Source organism: Protopterus annectens, chromosome 3.part1 (assembly GCF_019279795.1).
Source record: "Protopterus annectens isolate FY-2018-M chromosome 3.part1, PAN1.0, whole genome shotgun sequence".
NCBI classification, from domain to species: domain Eukaryota; kingdom Metazoa; phylum Chordata; order Ceratodontiformes; family Protopteridae; genus Protopterus; species Protopterus annectens.
Window position 1 is genome coordinate 1,831,300,852 of NC_056732.1, and position 17,969 is coordinate 1,831,318,820.

Sequence of the window (17,969 nt, forward strand, 5' to 3'; positions counted from 1 at the left end):
CTTAGAGAAACACAACCCCAAAGGGAGAATAAGAAAGGGAGCCCTCCCCTGAGTCTGAATCAGAAATCTGAGGGCAAAACTCTAAATCTGACCCTGCACCTTCCTGTTCACTTCAGGAAAGGAGGCACCCTCTTTCTTTTAATGGAAACTACTCTATAAGAAGGATCGGCACCCTGAATCAAAACCTCAGCCAGTCCCAGTAAACTACTCCTATCCAAAGAAATTTGATGAGGAGTTGATTACACGCTTGGTTTTCAATTTATTTTGACAAGTAAAATTGGGGATAACCATGTTACTAATGGCAGCCACTGCTTCCCCAGGGATGGGTACAGCATTCTGACACAACAGTGAAACCTTCCCTGTTACCTCTCCCAGGACTGACAAGAGTGATTCTCCCTTGCCAGTGAGGAGACCCCAAAAGCCACAGAGGAGGTGGCTAACCACTGGTCCATAGTGGTTCTAGCTGCTACACCAAAGGCATCTAGGGTAAAAGATGGATTGGTCTTGAGGTACAACAAATGGCTACAGCAGAGTCGCCCAGCTGTGGTTGAGACAAATTACTAACCTGCTGTGGTGGCAAAGGCTGTTTGCTTAACTTTTTCTTTTTGTAGCTGGAAGAAAGACCAACTGTGGGTCTGACAGTCTAAATGGTACCTCTATTCTGGGGAAAACAAGCAGCAATGGTATTAATGCTGTAAGTCCATAAAAGTTATTATTTTGGGGGGGGGGGGTGACAGAAAAAAACACAGCAAAAAGCACATTCAAAAACTATGGCAGCCTCACAATGTTAAAATAAAATATTTTCTGTGGAGAAATTGTGATTATCAGTTAGATAACACTACTTTTTAACTGACAGAAACAAAAAGTGCTCCGTTTACATCACAGTTTTAAGACAATCCATTAAAACACAACATTCCCAGCTTTAAAATAACTTTCCCGAAGAGGAAAGTAATAAAATAGCAGTAAAAACATAAGAACACGGAAGTTTTGTTTCCCCAAAGGGAACTCATCTACCCATCTAAGGAAAGCACAAGCTGACTGTCTATCCTCAAAACCCTCACAGGAGTGTACTCTTTGTTGGCAGTATTACTGTATTACAACATAAAAAACAAATTAGCTCCATCTTAAAGATACAATGACATTGCACATTTTATTTTAAAGTTCTAAAATCCTACTGCCCACCTCTGAGCAACACACTAAAACCCATCACTCACTTCCTTACAAATCAGAATGCCCTACCACTCCACAGACCTCCGTTTCAGTTGGCTACAGGTGAACACACATTCCATAAATCTGCTTCACCTACCTGGCGGTTTTTAAACATTAACACTACTTCCTTGTCTGGTATAACATCACATCCATGTGCGGCCCTGGAACCATACTTTTTACCTACATATACCATGTGCTCACAGGTTTGTATCATCATCTTTCTATTTATTTATTTTATTTATTTATTTGCTGTTGGTTAACCAGGATAGTCCATTGGGCTAAATGAACCCTTTTTCAATGGAGTCCTGGGGAGAAAACTCCATCAAAGATTACATGTTACAGAGATTTAAATTACGTACCATACAAGACGTAACAAGGTACACAGGTTACAATCAGAAAAGTTAAAAAACAAAATTTAAAAAAAAGAAACAAAAATTATATCTTAAAAAAAAGAATTTTTTCAAAAAAAAAAAAAAAACATTTTTTTGAGAATAGATAGATGCAGAAGGCTTTCAGGATGATAGGTATCATTAAGAAATTGATTACTAGCTGCAGTAGAGAAAGTGAGAGGTGGAAGACTGCACAAAGTGGAAAATGATTATGTGGGGTGGGAGCAGGAGCATTCCCATGTGGATGTTAGGTGGGAGTGGAGTGATTTTTTAAAAGGTAGGAAGGCTAGTGATGGTACGAATGGAGAGAGGGAGGGAGTTCCATAGACGTGCTAGGGAAAAGGAGAGGAGGTTATGTCCTGGGGGCGAAGGGGTCTGTAGACTTCTATTAGGTTTTGATTACTTGATCTGAGAAGTCTTTAAGTGTGGTGAATTTTAAAGATAGTGGAGAGGGAGGGACAGAGGGATGGCTGAAAAATGAGTTTGTGTGCATATGTGAGCTGAGTATAGGAGAGGTAGTTGGGAAGTCCAAGACAATTTAATTTGTGGAGTGGTGCACAGTGATGGGTTGAATATTTATTGCTAGTGGCGAATTTGGCTATTTTATTTTAACAGGTAGATAGTTTTGTTTTGAGAGATAACTGTAGAGTAGTTAAAAGAGGGGCACCATATAGAAGGGAGGGTAAGAGAAATGTGGTAGAGAGAGTGAGTTTGATAGCTGATGAGAGGTATCGCTTGTGTCAGTAGAGCAGGCCAAGTTTTTGGTGTTTTTTTTTAATGTTTAGTAGTAGATGGGACTCAAATTTAAGCTTATCATCGATTTGAACTCCTAGTAGTTTGGTTTCAGAAACCAGTTCAAGTGGTGTATTATTTTGACTGGTGATGGAGAATAGTTGTCTATCCAATGTGTTGGTTTTAGAGGGGGTAAATATCATTAGTTTTGATTTAGCTGCATTAAGTGCAAGATGGTTATCTTTCATCCACTGTTCTGTGGTGGAGAAGGCATCGAGTCAGCTTTAGGAGAGTTGGAATGGAAGAGGCAGCACAGATGATTGTAGAATCATTTGCGTATTGGATGAGGTTAGCATGTGGGATAGAGTGATAGTAATCATTTACGAAGATATTAAAGAGGAGGGGGCCTAATATGGAACCTTGTGGGACACCTGTGGGGGTGTTTAGGAAAGAGGAGGTGGCTTTTTTCCACTTGACAGCTTGTTGCCTGTTTGAGGGATAGCTGTTGAACCAACTGAGAGTTGAAGGTGATAGGTTTAGCTTAGATAGTTTAGTACGTAGTAGTTTAGTGAGTAGTAGGTTATGGGAGATGGAGTTTGGTGAGTAGTAGGTTATGGGAGAGTGTCAAACGCCTTGGAGAGATCAAGCAGGATGGTAGATACAGTGAGACCAGAATCTCTAGCTTTATTCACAGTTTCAAGGAATGATAGGAGGGCTAGTGCTATGATTAGGACGGAAACCATGTTCAGTACAAGTTAGTAGGTTGTTGCCTAATAACTAGGGAAGGAGTTGAAGAGGGATACATTTCTCTAGAATTTTAGAAATAGGAGAGAGGATAGGGATGGGTTGGAAGTTGGTAATGCTAGTATTATTCCCTCCTTTGTGAAGGGGAATGATAAAAGCCTTTTTCCAGATTTGTGGAACATGACCTTCTTGGATAGAGTGGTTGATTAGGGTACTAATTGGGAGGGCGATAGCATCTGCAGCTATGCTGAGGAAGTGTGAGGGGATGTTATCGGGGGCATTGGTGCATGGTTTTAGCCTCTGCAGGAGTATTTTTTATAGTGGAAGTAGGGATTAGTTTCAGGGAGAATGTAAGGGATTGAGAGGTAGTAGAATGATAGAGTGGAAAACGGGGAGTGTAGGGGGGGGACAGGTGGAAGTAGGAGGTGGATGGTTGCATGAGAAGGAAGAGGTTAGTTTGGAAATACAGTCAATGAAGAAAGAGTTAAATTCGGTGGCAAGGTCATTGTCTTGTACATTTGGGTTGAGGTTTGGGTTTTCAGTTGTACCAGGTTTTAAGAGGAAGGTTATACTTCTCCAGAATTTTTGTGGGTCAGATTTGTATTTAGTTTGAAGAGAAGAGGAATAGTTTTGACGGTCTGCTGTAATAAGCTTTTTAACTGTGTTGCGAAGAGTTTTGTACTCATTAAGGGTAGTAGGAGATTTGTGCTTTTGATAGCGTGTCCAGGCTTTGTCTCTTAGTCACATGGTTGTTAGTGTGCTTTTAGTTAGCCAAGGGGTAGTTTTGTTTTTTATTCTTCTGGTTTTTAAGGGAGCATGAATATCTAAAAGATTTAGGAAAGTAGAATTAAAGTGAGTGATAGCACTTTCAAGCAGTAGAGTTTTTATGGGGTGCCAGGTAAATGATTTTAAGGAGTTAGAGAAGGCTTCTGGGTTGAAGTTTTTTTGGTATCTGGAAGTGACGTAATTATGGGTAACTTGTAAGGGAGAAGGAAGGCGTGTAGCAAAGATGGGAAGGTGGTCACTTAGGGAGTCAGAGAGAGTACCGCTGTCAGGGTAGTAGTGAGGGTGAGAGACTAAGATCCAGTCTATAATACTGCCAGTAGTGAAGTCTTTAGAGGGCCTAGTAGTGGAGTTGATGAGTTGAGAGAAGTTATACAGGTTGATGTTAATGGAGGGGGTATGGGATTGAATGGAGGACCAATTGATGTTGGTGTCTCCCATGATGATGGTTTCATTAGATATGTTGGTTGAGAACCAGGAGAGGATATCTTCAAGTACAGAGATATTGTCGCCAGGGGGAATGCAAACCAGGAGAGGATATCTTCAAGTACAGAGATATTGTCACCAGGGGGAATGTAAAGTGAGGCTATGCATATATTTTTGTGTTTATTTAATCGAAGTTGGGCTAGTATTATTTCTGCGTTGTTGAATTGAGGAATAGCTTTATTGTAGGGAGTAATGCATAGAGAGGATGAGTAGAGTAGAGCTACTCCACCCCCTTTTTTTGAGTTATGTCTGCCCTGATAATGGAGTAGTTAGGTGGTACTATTTCCACATCTTTTATATGAAGTTTTAACCAGGTTTCAGATATGCCTAAGATATCTGGTTTGTTATGGTGTAGCCAGGCATGACGGTTTGGAACTTTGTTTGCTAAGCTTTGTGCGTTAAGGGATGCTAGTCGAATGGATTTAGATGTAGTGGGGAAGGTGTTTGGGCCTGGGTTAGGGTGTACATCCCCAGATAATAGTAGAGATGTTAGAATCTGCATTATGTAGTAGGGGATTTTGTTTTTTTTTTCATAAGTAATAGGAGTTGTGGGGGATATGTTTGATAGAGTGCGGGTTGAAGTTTTGTAAGAGGAGATAAGCTTGTAATGAAAGCATAGATTGTGTTTGATGGGATAAAGTGTAGGAGATATTGGTATGACTGAGTAGGAGTGAGGTATGTTGAAACATATCTTCATGTTTAGATCCCAGATCACCATCCTTACCTATAGACACCATGTGATCAAAATTCTGCACCATCACCTCCTGGTATAGCAGTTTGTCCCCTTTGGTCAGCATTTTCCATTCCTCCACTGAGAAGTCCACAGCAACGTCTTCAAAGGTTTCTGGAGTCTGAGATAAATAAAAAAAGCATGTAACATTTGTTTCTGCAAATATAAACACTTCAAAACAAGCACTGATAACATCTGCTACTTAAATGATATTCATCTACTGCCATTTTTAGTAGTGCCAGATCTGTTCTCCTATATTTATTTATGTTCTTACTTCTACATCTGTTACTTGCTAAATGGGAATGTCAAAAAGGAACAGCCTGCCTCAGAGGTATTCCACATGCAAAATCTCCAAAACAACACTAGACAATACAGCTGTTTAGAAATTGTCACTATTATGGTGCATCATAAACAAAGTGAAAATATACAAAGTATCATTATGTAAATAAGACATCAATACAGAGGTATAACCATATTTATATACATTTACTAGATACAAAGTATAATTATGTAAATAAGACAGCATAAACAGGTATAACCATATTTTTGTGTGTTTACTAGATACAAAGCATCATTATGTAAATAAGACAGCATACAGAGGTATAACCATATTTATATGTGTTTACTAGATACAAAGTATCATTATGTAAATAAGAAAGCATACACAGGTATAACCATATTTATATGTGTTTACTAGATACAAAGTATCATTATGTAAATAACACAGCATGCACAGGTATAACCATAAGTGTTTACTAGATACAAAGTATCATTATGTAAATAACACAGCACGCACAGATATAACCATATTTATATGGGTTTACTAGATACAAAGTATCATTATGTGAATAACACAGCATACACAGGTATAACCATATTTATATGTGTTTACTAGATACAAAGTATAATTATGTAAACAACACAGCACACACAGGTATAACCATATTTATATATGTTTACTAGATACAAAGTATCATTATGTAAATAACACAGCACACACAGGTATAACCATATTTATATGTGTTCATTAGATACAAAATATCATTATGTAAATAACACAGCACACACAGGTATAAACATATTTATATGTGTTTACTAGATACAAAGTATTATTATGTAAATAACACAACACACACAGGTATAACCATATTTATATGTGTTTACTAGATACAAAGCATCATTATGTAAATAACACAGCACACACAGGTATAGCCATATTTATATGTGTTTACTAGATACAAAGTATCATTATGTAACACAGCACACACAGGTATAACCATATTTATATGTGTTTACTAGCTACAAAGTATCATTATGTAAATAACAGCACACACAGGTATAACATGCTTATATGTGTTTACTACATAAAAAGTATCATTATGTAAATAACACAGCATACACAGGTATAACATACTTATATGTGTTTACTAGATGCAAAGTATCATTATGTAAATAACACAGCACACACAGGTACAGTCTTTCTTGCCGAGGACCCGCCTGATGGCAGGATAACCCAAGTGTGATGACTGCAGCTGTATGCACGATGAACATCCACATTTATATGTGTTTACTAGATTACAGCACTGAATCAGTTGGATCTTTTTCAGAAGCTGCCTGGGAAAGCCGTCTGGTTAAGAGATTTGATTAGAGTCCCACAACAGGAAAAGAAATCAAACCTGGGACTACAGGAATCAGCTTATTATTGACTCGTATACCCTCAATTCTCTCCAATAATTAGAAGACAAAGTAAATTTGTCATGTAGTAAATTTAATACTGTATTAACATAATAAAGACATAAGTGTATCCAGTCAGGGGGATTCAGTGAACAAAATCACTATGAAAAGCATTTGATGAACCAGGTCAACAGAATGAATTTAAGTTGCATATTTGTTTACTCAATTAGTTAACCAAGTTGCTGGGCTCATCTGTACACCACTTTCAGTCACAACCCTGCCAAATTTGTTAAGATACAAATTCTCATAATGAATTACATTTGTCAGATGATGTACAATGCAATGCTAGACTACATTAGAAAACATAAGCAAGAACATACAAGTACATAAAAGCACAGCAGCTAGTCATTTTAAGAGACAAGTAACAAGAGCTTCAAATTTAGGCTCCATCAAAATCTGTACGATTAGTGGATCATAAGGATGTTAGTAATACGTATAACAAAGTGTGCACATATGATAATACTGCTCAGTGCAAGTTTAATAACTTAAAATGCATATAAAATAAAGAAATTTAACTACTTTTTGAACAATAAAATCTATTAAAACTATAGAAATACAACGCTATTAGTAATAAGCATTATTTTCATTGATAATACTCGGTGTATGCAAAGTCTTTCCATAAATACAATAAAATATTAAAATTCCCACAAACCCAGAATTATATGCTTTGGTTAGACTTTCACAAACAAATTGTCATTTATTACATTATTGCCTAAACATATGTTATTACAATACTTTTGTTAACCAGGCATAACCTTTCATATGATGGCAAGAAATTCCTCTCTAAATGTGTATTTATTGACATATTTCCAGAAATATGAAAACATATGATTAGTCACATAATTAGCAATTTAAAGAACACTGAATATCTCTCAAAATATGCAACTCACAGTTGTTGTTTTTCTTTCGGCTTTTCCCAGTTAGGGGTCGCCACAGTGGAACTCCGGTCCGCTAATGATTGGCAGTAGATTTTTACGGTGCCAAGGTGCCAGCTCGATGCCCAACCTTCAACGAAGGCACGCCCATTCACGCATGTCTTTCGAATACTACTCAACCGCTGGGAGGACATGCAGACTCCACACAAAAGGCGCTCCAGCCGAGAATCAAACGGGACAACCTCTTGCTGTGAGGCGACAACGCTACTGCTGCACCACCGCGGCTCACAGTACATATATCAAATACAGTTTTCTTGAACTGTATGTAAGGTTTTATCTGATCCTATGCAATAAAACAGAGTGAAAATTATAGTAAACAGTATTAGATTTTGGGCATTATCATTTGCAATGCCACAGGGATTTCCTGGATTCTAAGAGATGTAGGTTTAAGTATTTACTTGGTAGTAATAAGCTGTTTCTGGAATTACAGTAAAATCCCCATTATCCGGAATTCATGCAACCGGCACTCCCAAGCAACCAGCATTTTTGAATGGCTCGTATACCGACATGGCAAAGCAGAGCCTCTTCTGTTCAATGTGGAACAGACTACAATTTACAGATGAGGCTCCGCTTTGCGATTTTTGGTTGGCTTGTATGCTGGTATATGGGCCAATCAAAAATTGCAAAGCATCTCTCAAGCAACTGGAAACAACACTTAACTGGCATCTACCAATCCCCATGGGTGCTGGTTAAGTGAGAGTTTACTGTATTTGTACAAGTGCGGCAAATGTTACTTGCTGATCAAGAGGCATTGTTTTCTTTACGATCATTTGCTTTTTTCCATTTTTATATGCAGTTGTGGTGTTGCATCAACATTACTCAAAGTGACCAAACCATTTAGAGTAAATGCTCATTTCAAAATATCTTTGAGCTGTAGCTTTTGGCACAGTAAACCATGAGTTCAGTAATGCTTAATGATGGGTTTTGGTGTTATTTTGGTGAGTGCCAAAACAGCTTTTTTTTCAATTGATCACTAGCTGCATTTCAGTCAGTCAGTCAGCAATGAAGTCACACAGACGCAATCAAAAAGACAATGCTTGTACTCCATAGCAAAATTATGGAATGCCCTACCCCCTCAATTATACAACTTGAGTCCCTAAAACCCTTCATATTCACCCTACAAAGCCATTTTCTTAACAACCACATCTGTCCTTGTGCCCAGAACTATAGACCACCGTAAACAAATTCTAAGATTCTACTGACTAGCACTACTTTTCTCGATTTCAAGTAACAATTTGCAAATTCTCGATTTCAAGTAACAGTTTGTAAATCCACTGAACGTCAGTGACTTTTCAATCAGGTTAAATCCTAAACTTCTCCTGCACTGAAGTGAATAAATGAACTGATTATCATGAATGTATCTACTGTCTTCTTCTGTCCATACAACGAATGCCATTAAAAATATTTTTTGTGTACTGCTAACACCTAACCAGTCTGTATAAAACTTTATATTCTGTGTATTACTAATTAGCAGAAAATTGTACAAAAATTGTACACATCTTTTTTTTCTGTATACTGTCTTATTATAGTGTAAATATTATCTTGCTACAAAAATTTTGATCTGTAACTAGAACTTTTCTCACAGGGTGTCCAATGAAATTGGGTTTCTGACCCAGTGGACTTTCCCAATTAACAAATGTCAATAAATAATAAATAAAATAACAATGGTGTTTTTTAATACTCTCTTTTTCCCACCTGCAGCAAATCCCAATTATTTGCCAGTCTTCACACCCTTAGCCTTTCAATATAGTTAAGCGTTGCTGTCATTATTTTATTCTTCTTATAGTCCAAAAGGAAAATAGACAGAACCTGTCTAATGTTATACAGAACCTGTGTAATATTATATAGAACCTGTCTAATGTTATACACAACTTGTCTAATGTTCTATAATAACTGTTCCATGGTTATCTTAGCCATATTACCTCTCTCTCACTATCTCTGAAACACACACAACACACACACAATAATTAGTTATACCTTATACATTCTATGCCTATCTCCCACAGCCATATGAACAACAAAGCATGTAAAACATTCATACCCATTCAGTTACTTTTTAGATATTAAATATAAAAAAACAACAAATGGAGGCTTCCATAAAGAATATTGTTATAAAATAGTTTTCGTCATATTGTTAATCAGACTTCATCAGAATAAACTGAGAAGCAGCAGACTCATTTTAAATACCCTCCTAAAATGATGAAAAACAAAAAAAAAATCAGTATATTTAAATAACATGACTAATATAAAATCAGTTACTCAAGTCTAACTATATTTCACCAGGTAAAACTGACATTTTATGCCATTTGATGGAAATGGTTTTAAACAGCAGCTTTTTCACTTTTGATGGTGAATATTATAAACAAGCTCACACTGCTTCGCACCACTGATTGCAAATTTAGTTCTGGCATATTGGGCAGGTTCTTTTGTGCTAAACAGCCATTTTAAGAAGTATTTATGTTTGTCTTTAAGCTATCAAGAGATTTTACTTATTTCATGGTCAGGTGACCATGACACTTTTCCAGGATTTTTTTTTAAGTTAAACTGAATCAACAACTGATTTTTTTTTAGTTATTATGTATTTTTTATTATGAAGAATCTTGCATTAGATCATCCTTAATCAACTATTTATTGGAAAACTACATTTACTGATGCATAATTATATTACATTCATTTAAAATTAAAATCTCTGTAGTTAAGGGGTGGCTGGTTAGGCTCACTGCTGTCTGGAAATATGTTTTCGGAGAAAAAATACCCAGAAACTCGATTAATTGAATTATTAAAAAAATGGTGCACAAAATGGCTAATTTTTTCACAGTTTTTTTTTTCTAAAAATTTGAATGTAGCTGTTAGCATCAGGGTTTCCCATTTTTTACATATGACACTTAATTTTTCTACAGACAGTACTATTATTAAAGATAATAAAAGGTACTGAAATATATTACAAAGGTTTGAGAAAAAGACTGCATCACCCCTGCCGTCGCTTTTATTTATAAAACAAGTATGAACATAAAAAGTTTACTGGAAAAACACACCAGCTAACAGGATGAGTGGCATGCTCAAATGTGGAACCCGTCGGCAGTAGAAATTTACTTACGATACTAAATATATCACTCTGAGCACTATTAATATTATAACCAGTAGCCATTATGATTCTTGAATGAAAGATGTAAAACTGCAAAAAGTGTACGCTAAAAGACGTTTGTCTTTTTGGTTAGAGGTCCCCACAGCGGAACTCCGGTCCGCTAATGATTGGTAGTTGATTTTTACGTGCCAAGTTACAAACCCTGACGCACAACCTTCAACGAAGGTACGCCCATTCATGCATGTTTCCACGCAGAAGACAATCTAGCTAAGAATCGAACCGGACATTGCCTTACTGTGAGGCGACAACGCTACCGCAGCACAACCGCGATAAGACTAGTAACTTAAAAGTACAAAAGCCATTGTGCAGATAAATATAGTCACCCAAGGTAACTGTAAAACTAATTTATCCACTTTACTTTCATCCTAAGTCTAAAGACTTTCTCAGAACTAAAACTGAACAACACTGCCCTTCTCTTATATAAAGTAAAAAAAACACCAATTAAGTGAATCAACCAATCATAAAAGATCTCTCAAAGTCACACATTTATGTGCATCAAAAAATGTCAACAGGCGGGACGGAGCCTAATGCCTAACTGAAAGCAGCAAATTTTTGAGCTCCACATATTCATACGAGAAATAACAGGAAAATTTTATTATTATTAAATGATTTTTGATAAATCTTATATGTGAAACTATTAACAATAAAACCACCAATTTTGAAGAAGAAAATCTGAAATTTTCCTGTCAAAAAAACCTGAAGACTAACTAAGCTGTCTAGTAATGAGCAACTCCAAGAACTCTCACTCAGACTCTACTCTGAAAAGAGAAATCCAACTGATATCAGCTACCCTTTAAGATTTATCTCTGAAGATGGACAGATTTACTGAAAACCTAGAAAACCTTAACGAAAATTGCCAAAAGCAAACTGAAGTCTTTAAGGAAATTCTACAGCAGCAGCAACTAAAAATATCAGACATCGAAACATCTCTAAATGATATCGATGGAAGGCTAAAAGAAGAAGAACTTCATAGTGAATTTCTATTACAACAGAATAATTGGCTAATAAACAAAATAGATGATATGGAGAATAGGGAAAGAAGAACAAACATAAGAATTTTTGGAGTCCCAGAGAAAACCGAAGGAGAGGACATCATTTCATTCTTGAATTCCTGGTTACCTGAAATCTTAGGGCTGAAAGAAGGCTTATCTTATGGAATTGAAAGAGCACACAGAGCCATCAGAAAACCACTTCCTACTTCATCTAAGTCATTTCCAAGATCTATAGTGGTTAAATTTCTGTCTTTTATGGACAAAGAACTGATATTGAGATCTGTATGGAGGAAAAGTCCAGTTATTTACAAGCAATCCCAAATAAGATTTGATAATGACTTTTCATCAAGAGTCTTGGAACAAAGAAAGAAAACATGGCCCTTAGTGAAATTCTTAAAACAAAATAAAATAAAGGCACAACTTGCATACCCTGCCAAAATCAGAATTCAACATAATAATGACATGAGAACTTTCAATAACATCAAAGAAGCCACTTCCTTCATTAAAAACAACAATATAATATCACTACCAGAAGAAATGGATTGGTCAAATTCAACCTCCTTAAAGAGAACCTCGGGAAAAAATACTTGGACTGATGTGAGGAAAAAAAAAACAAAAAACTGATGTTAAGAACATTGATGATACAATTTCTCTCAAAGCATTAACCAAGGTATGATTCTTATACATAGCCTTAATTTCATTACACTTCAGACACATAAATTTATTTTATTTTTATTTTATTTTTATTTATTTATCATTTGTTGACCGGGAAAGTCCGACTAGGTTCCACAGAGCCTGTTTTCAGCGGAGGCCCGGGGAGAAATGCTCCAGATGCATGTCTTTGGAATGTGGGAGGAAACCGGAGTACCCGGAGGAAACCCACGCGAACACAGGGAGAACATGCAAACTCCACACAGAAGGCACCCCAGCCGAGAATCGAACCGGAGAACCTCTTGCTGTGAGGTGACAATGTTAACCACTGCACCACTGCGCCGCTTTTTCCTTTTTTTTTCTTTCTTTTAGAAAGTCTCACAATCTGTATGTTAACATAATAATATAGTAAAGGATTGGATGGAATTTTTGGTGCTTGAGTTGTACAGTTTTATGTAATTGAAAAGTTTTTTTTTTTTTTTTCTTGCTTCCTTTAGTTAAATTCTCACTCATAAGAGCATTAGCATTTAAATGAAAGGCCAGTATCATTATAAAGTTATTAACATTATGATTAATAGTTACTGTGGTAACATTTTAATAATTTAAATCCAACTCTTTATAGAGTGTCTTAAAAGAACATTTCTTGAACTTTTGTACATGAATATGAGAAAACGTTGAAAAGAGTAGGAGGGAAGAGAAGGGGAAAGAAAAAAGGCAAAAAATCGCCTACTAGCGGTTCAAAATTCTAAAGATCCGTTGGTGGCCAAAACTGTTTTAAAATATACTCTCGAGCTCTCTAGTAAGGTTATTTCTTACATATCTTCACTAAAATTGTCCAGCATTCCATTTGTAATATAAGAAACATGCTAGTATGCTGAGTTTCGCAGAACACTTCATTAGTTTGCGAGTGATGTGCTTTGCGCACTCCCGCAGAGACTTTCTTGACAGTTAAAACATAAAAAGAAAAAGCGAACAGTGATCTGAGTTGCAGCCCCTTTATGGTTTAACCTGTACTGCAGAATTAGAGTCTCTAATAAAATAGAATAAAAATAGAGTAGATGTTAGTAAAATATGAACAGGTAAATGTATTATGCATAACAAAAAGAATACACTACACGTTTAAAAAAAAAGTCATTTAATTACTGTCTTCTTGTTGAAAATGCCAAATATCTGATATCTGTTTTCACACGTGGACAATTTAATTTCTTTTACAATTCAATAACCTAGAGTAAGCTAGTTGGTGAGAGCTCTTTTACTTATGACAGTTAGTGCTAATTTAAGTAAAGACTAAATCTACTTATGTTTGAAACTTATTCTACATGTATTTAGTAAATAACATTAGTATTGTGTACTCAAAAAGCATTAGCCTGTGGTACTGTATAACTGACAAGCATTAACCTGTAGTAATGTGGAACTGATATCGGTGTTTTGATTTGGTGAAGTTTCACCTTCATCGGCTTTACAACTGGACCAGTAAAACAGCAGCAATATAAAGCAGAATAAACATAAAATAAAGCTAAAATTAGAATATCCTGCAATTGAGAAATATGTAAATTTATGTAACATCATTTGCTATATGCATTCTCTGTAGTCATAGTGCTGTGCTAACATCTGTGTAAAAAATTAATTTTTTTTTGTAGAATAAAGCACAATCTGCTGTATTTGTTCACCACTATAACAGATTATAGGTACACCAGTATACCATAAATATTCACAGTGGTTCCTAATGGTACAGAAATATCAACAGTATACCATTCTTTACACTCCAGAACCTAGAAAAAAAAAGGAAATATTGTAGGGACAAATGTAATTTATGAGCATATTATACATCTTTGGGAAACAGCATGATACATTCATGAACTGCTGTTACAATATTCTTGAGAAATGTTTATATAAACTGCACACTATGTATGTGTTTGGGTCTCTCTTCATTTGTTGAGCTTGTGTTTTGTTGAGTATTGGATGGCTGGGATTGACTTGTTGAACGTACGAGATTTGGTTTCCATTTAAATGAAACAGTTACTGTGATATGTGTAGTGCGAGAAGTTAAGGCGCAAGTATATAGTTTTAACGTACATTCTCGCACACCATACTTGTTCTAAGTAATAGCAGATTTCATGGAAGGTATAGAAATAACCAGGATATAGACAACTATTACACAGCACTTATAGATTTAATTGGAGACTACACTTCAGTAAAGATCAGAAAATCTATCCTTGTTTCACTGTAAGGCAATTTTGGAGTTGGTATATATAATTGCAATAGTTTTTCTACAAAATACTAGAGAATGTCAGTAGCTTTAAAATAGTAGGTCTATTAGTGTTTAGTAGTTTAACGTGTTTGGGTTTTGAGGTGCTGTTGCCCTCAACGAAATGTTCTTGGCTGTTTGGCATTCGGTGGGACATGGGTTCGATGGATGAAGTGAGACCCATGTATTCATAGATAAATAATAGGCCAACGTTTCAGGGGAACATCTTATGCCTAGGGGAATTATCTGATTAGGTATATAATTTAGTCTTATGATTATGATTTTTATTATACATTTATTATACATAATATTATTGTATTATTATTTATAAATACTTAAATAAACAAATATTCCTATATTTTCCATTTATGTATGAAGGTTTTTTTTTTTTTTTTTTAATCATATCATTAAATACTGAAATAGGGACTTTACTGCAGGATCAGACACTGAAGTGATATCTTTGTTCACTAGTAGAACAAGAGATAGCTCTAGAGAAATTTTCCTTTTTTCATCTTCATTGATTCTAGTTTGACTGGAATAGAGTCAGGGATAGGCTTTGCTTTACCAGGACGGGAAGTCTATTCCAGAGTAATGGTACTCTCCGTGACATGTACATATTATTCCAAACCATTAACTGTGTACTGTGTAATCAACAAGTATTGGACAAACTTTAGACCTGATACTGTGTAATTAACAATTACTAGTCCGAAATATTATGTATTCTCATTACACTGCCAAAACAATTTCATAAATAATAAAATTAAATGACATGGGTATTCTCCGTTAATTGCTGTATGATTTAGTGATAGGAGTTAAAGAATATTCATTCACAATATTCATTCATCTTTCGATGGCCCACTTGATCCCCTAATAAGGTTAGTGAGTAGACATCTCCCAGAAATACAGACAGAGGAAATAACAAGGTACCAATCTTTTCAAGAATGTTCACACAAAATCACTATTATATAGCACACACTTATAGGTAACCCAATGGATCCTAACAAGAAATGAGATTACTTAGTATGTATGTGGGTATATATGTGTGTATGTGTATATATATGCATATATACACAGAGAGGAAGTACAGAATTTACTCAGAATAGGAACCAATAAAGAACTAAAATAGAGGACTAAATACTATAAGACAGTAATACTAACTGTTGCATTAATAACCTTTTCTAAACATGAAGTATAAATATAATAAATGCAAACAAAATACAAATACATATATTATTATACATTTTATCTCTGGAAGGGGAAGGTCACCTGACATACTTCATAAAATATAGTCACATTTATGGAGGGCGTGTAGTTTAAAAAAATAGTATAAAGCAGAAGTATTTACAACAGATGGAAAAGACATCTAAATAGAATATTTTATAAATAAATTGCACACTGGAGTGGCACATAGATGAAAAATCGGAACACATTAAAAATTCTTAAAAGAAACATCTCAGTTTTATTTTTTTGAATTTAACTGTTATAATTTCATAACTAGCATATTCATTCCAACTGCATTTAAAATAATCTAGATCAAACAATATATGTGTTTCACTTAAGTTTACTTCCCTGCATACTGTATACTTGATAGGGGAAATATTAACTGTCCTTGAGACGCTAAACATTAACAGTTTACCTTCCTGCTAAACGAGCATTTCTATCGTTACCTCATGCTCTATAAAGTATTAAGCAGGTTGCACATAGGAAAACAAGAAACATAAACCATACTTCTATAGTGTCATATAATACACAGTGTAAAAATTCTGGGAAATGAACTAGGTATGTCACTAATAAATAAAAACAAAAATGAGAAGATTAAATGAGAGTAAGTTTTTATGTATTATATTCTTTGGCACTTCTAAATATATTAACCCCACAGTGAACTGATTCTGGAATAAAACAATAATTTTTTGCAGATGAGGTTTAATAGCCTCAAAGATGCTATTAATAGAAATATTTGACAATGCTAGACTTAATCTGTAGTTAGTGATATTAGGTCTCATAAGATATCACAACAAAAGTATGACTTATTCTTATGTGATTAACATATTTAGTATGACTAAAACCTCTATTGTAAATAAAAACAACCATAAATATGCTCATTCCCATATTTCTTCATTAAAAAAGTAATACTAACTCTAGTATTAGTATAACTTCAAGTAAAAGATTAATTACTTTAATGAGTGGAATTTCCAAGGAACATAGTATTAGTGCTTGATTTACTCTTTCACCAAATATAAATATTTTAAGATATCTTCAGGATTTCAATAAATGGAGCTCAACCTTGAACATCTTTTTCCATGCGATTGATGACATCGAGGGAAAATTTATTTTATTTTACATTTGTTTACCGGGCTAGTCTAGCTGGATATATGTCCATTTTCAGTAGAGGCCTGGGGAGAAAAGCTCCACACATAACAAAATAAGGCAGACAGACAAGTTGTTAATAAGACATACAGTAAAATAGAAATATAAATCAAATTGTTAATAATATCAAGATACATTTAGAATTCAAACAGTATAAACTCAAATACAATATTTTGTTGGTTTAAAATAAAATAAATAAAATAAATTATTAGAATACCTTTATTTACCCTATTAATTAGTTCTATTTGCTTTTTAACTGTAGATAGTCCTATTCCAGGAATCCAATATACATTTACCAGAGTCCAAATTCTATACTGAAATTTTATTATTACAATTGATAGTAATCTTTCTTTATCTTCATAGTTGTAAATAATCTGAGGATTAGCTACACTTTTCCTCCATAAAATTAAGACTCCTCTAGTTTTTTTTTTTATATGAGGAGTGAGAGAGAATTAAGTAGTTATTAGGTATCCAAGTAAAGTTGTCATCAGTTTTAAAGTGAGATTCTTGTAGAAATATAACTTGTGTTTTTTGTAATTTTAGATATCGTAATAAATTTGATCTTTTTATAGGATTATTTAAAAATAAATAAAATAAATAAAATTTCAAAATAAATAAAATAAAATAAATATTATACTCACATAGTGATTACCGATTTAATACTAAAACAAGAATAGATACAATTTTTATATCTCCAGATTTAAATAGGAAGATAATAAAATTTTCTATCATTCCATGCCCACTTTCTGACCATAATGCCCTAATCCTTAAATTACAAATAGATTTTAAAAGACTAAATTTCACTTCAAGAATACCAGCTTACA

The 17,969-nt window shown here is 34.7% G+C and overlaps 1 protein-coding gene across 1 annotated transcript in view; it reads right to left on the minus strand.

The window, feature by feature from the left end:
- The window catches only part of LOC122798721 (gastrula zinc finger protein XlCGF26.1-like), a 194,576-nt gene that overhangs the window by 139,495 nt on the left and 37,112 nt on the right, over nucleotides 1-17,969 (minus strand). The window contains exon 2 of the mRNA XM_044067818.1: nucleotides 5,068-5,194. Within this exon, the coding sequence (XP_043923753.1) occupies nucleotides 5,068-5,194 (127 nt within the window). The remainder of the gene's footprint in view (nucleotides 1-5,067; nucleotides 5,195-17,969) is intronic.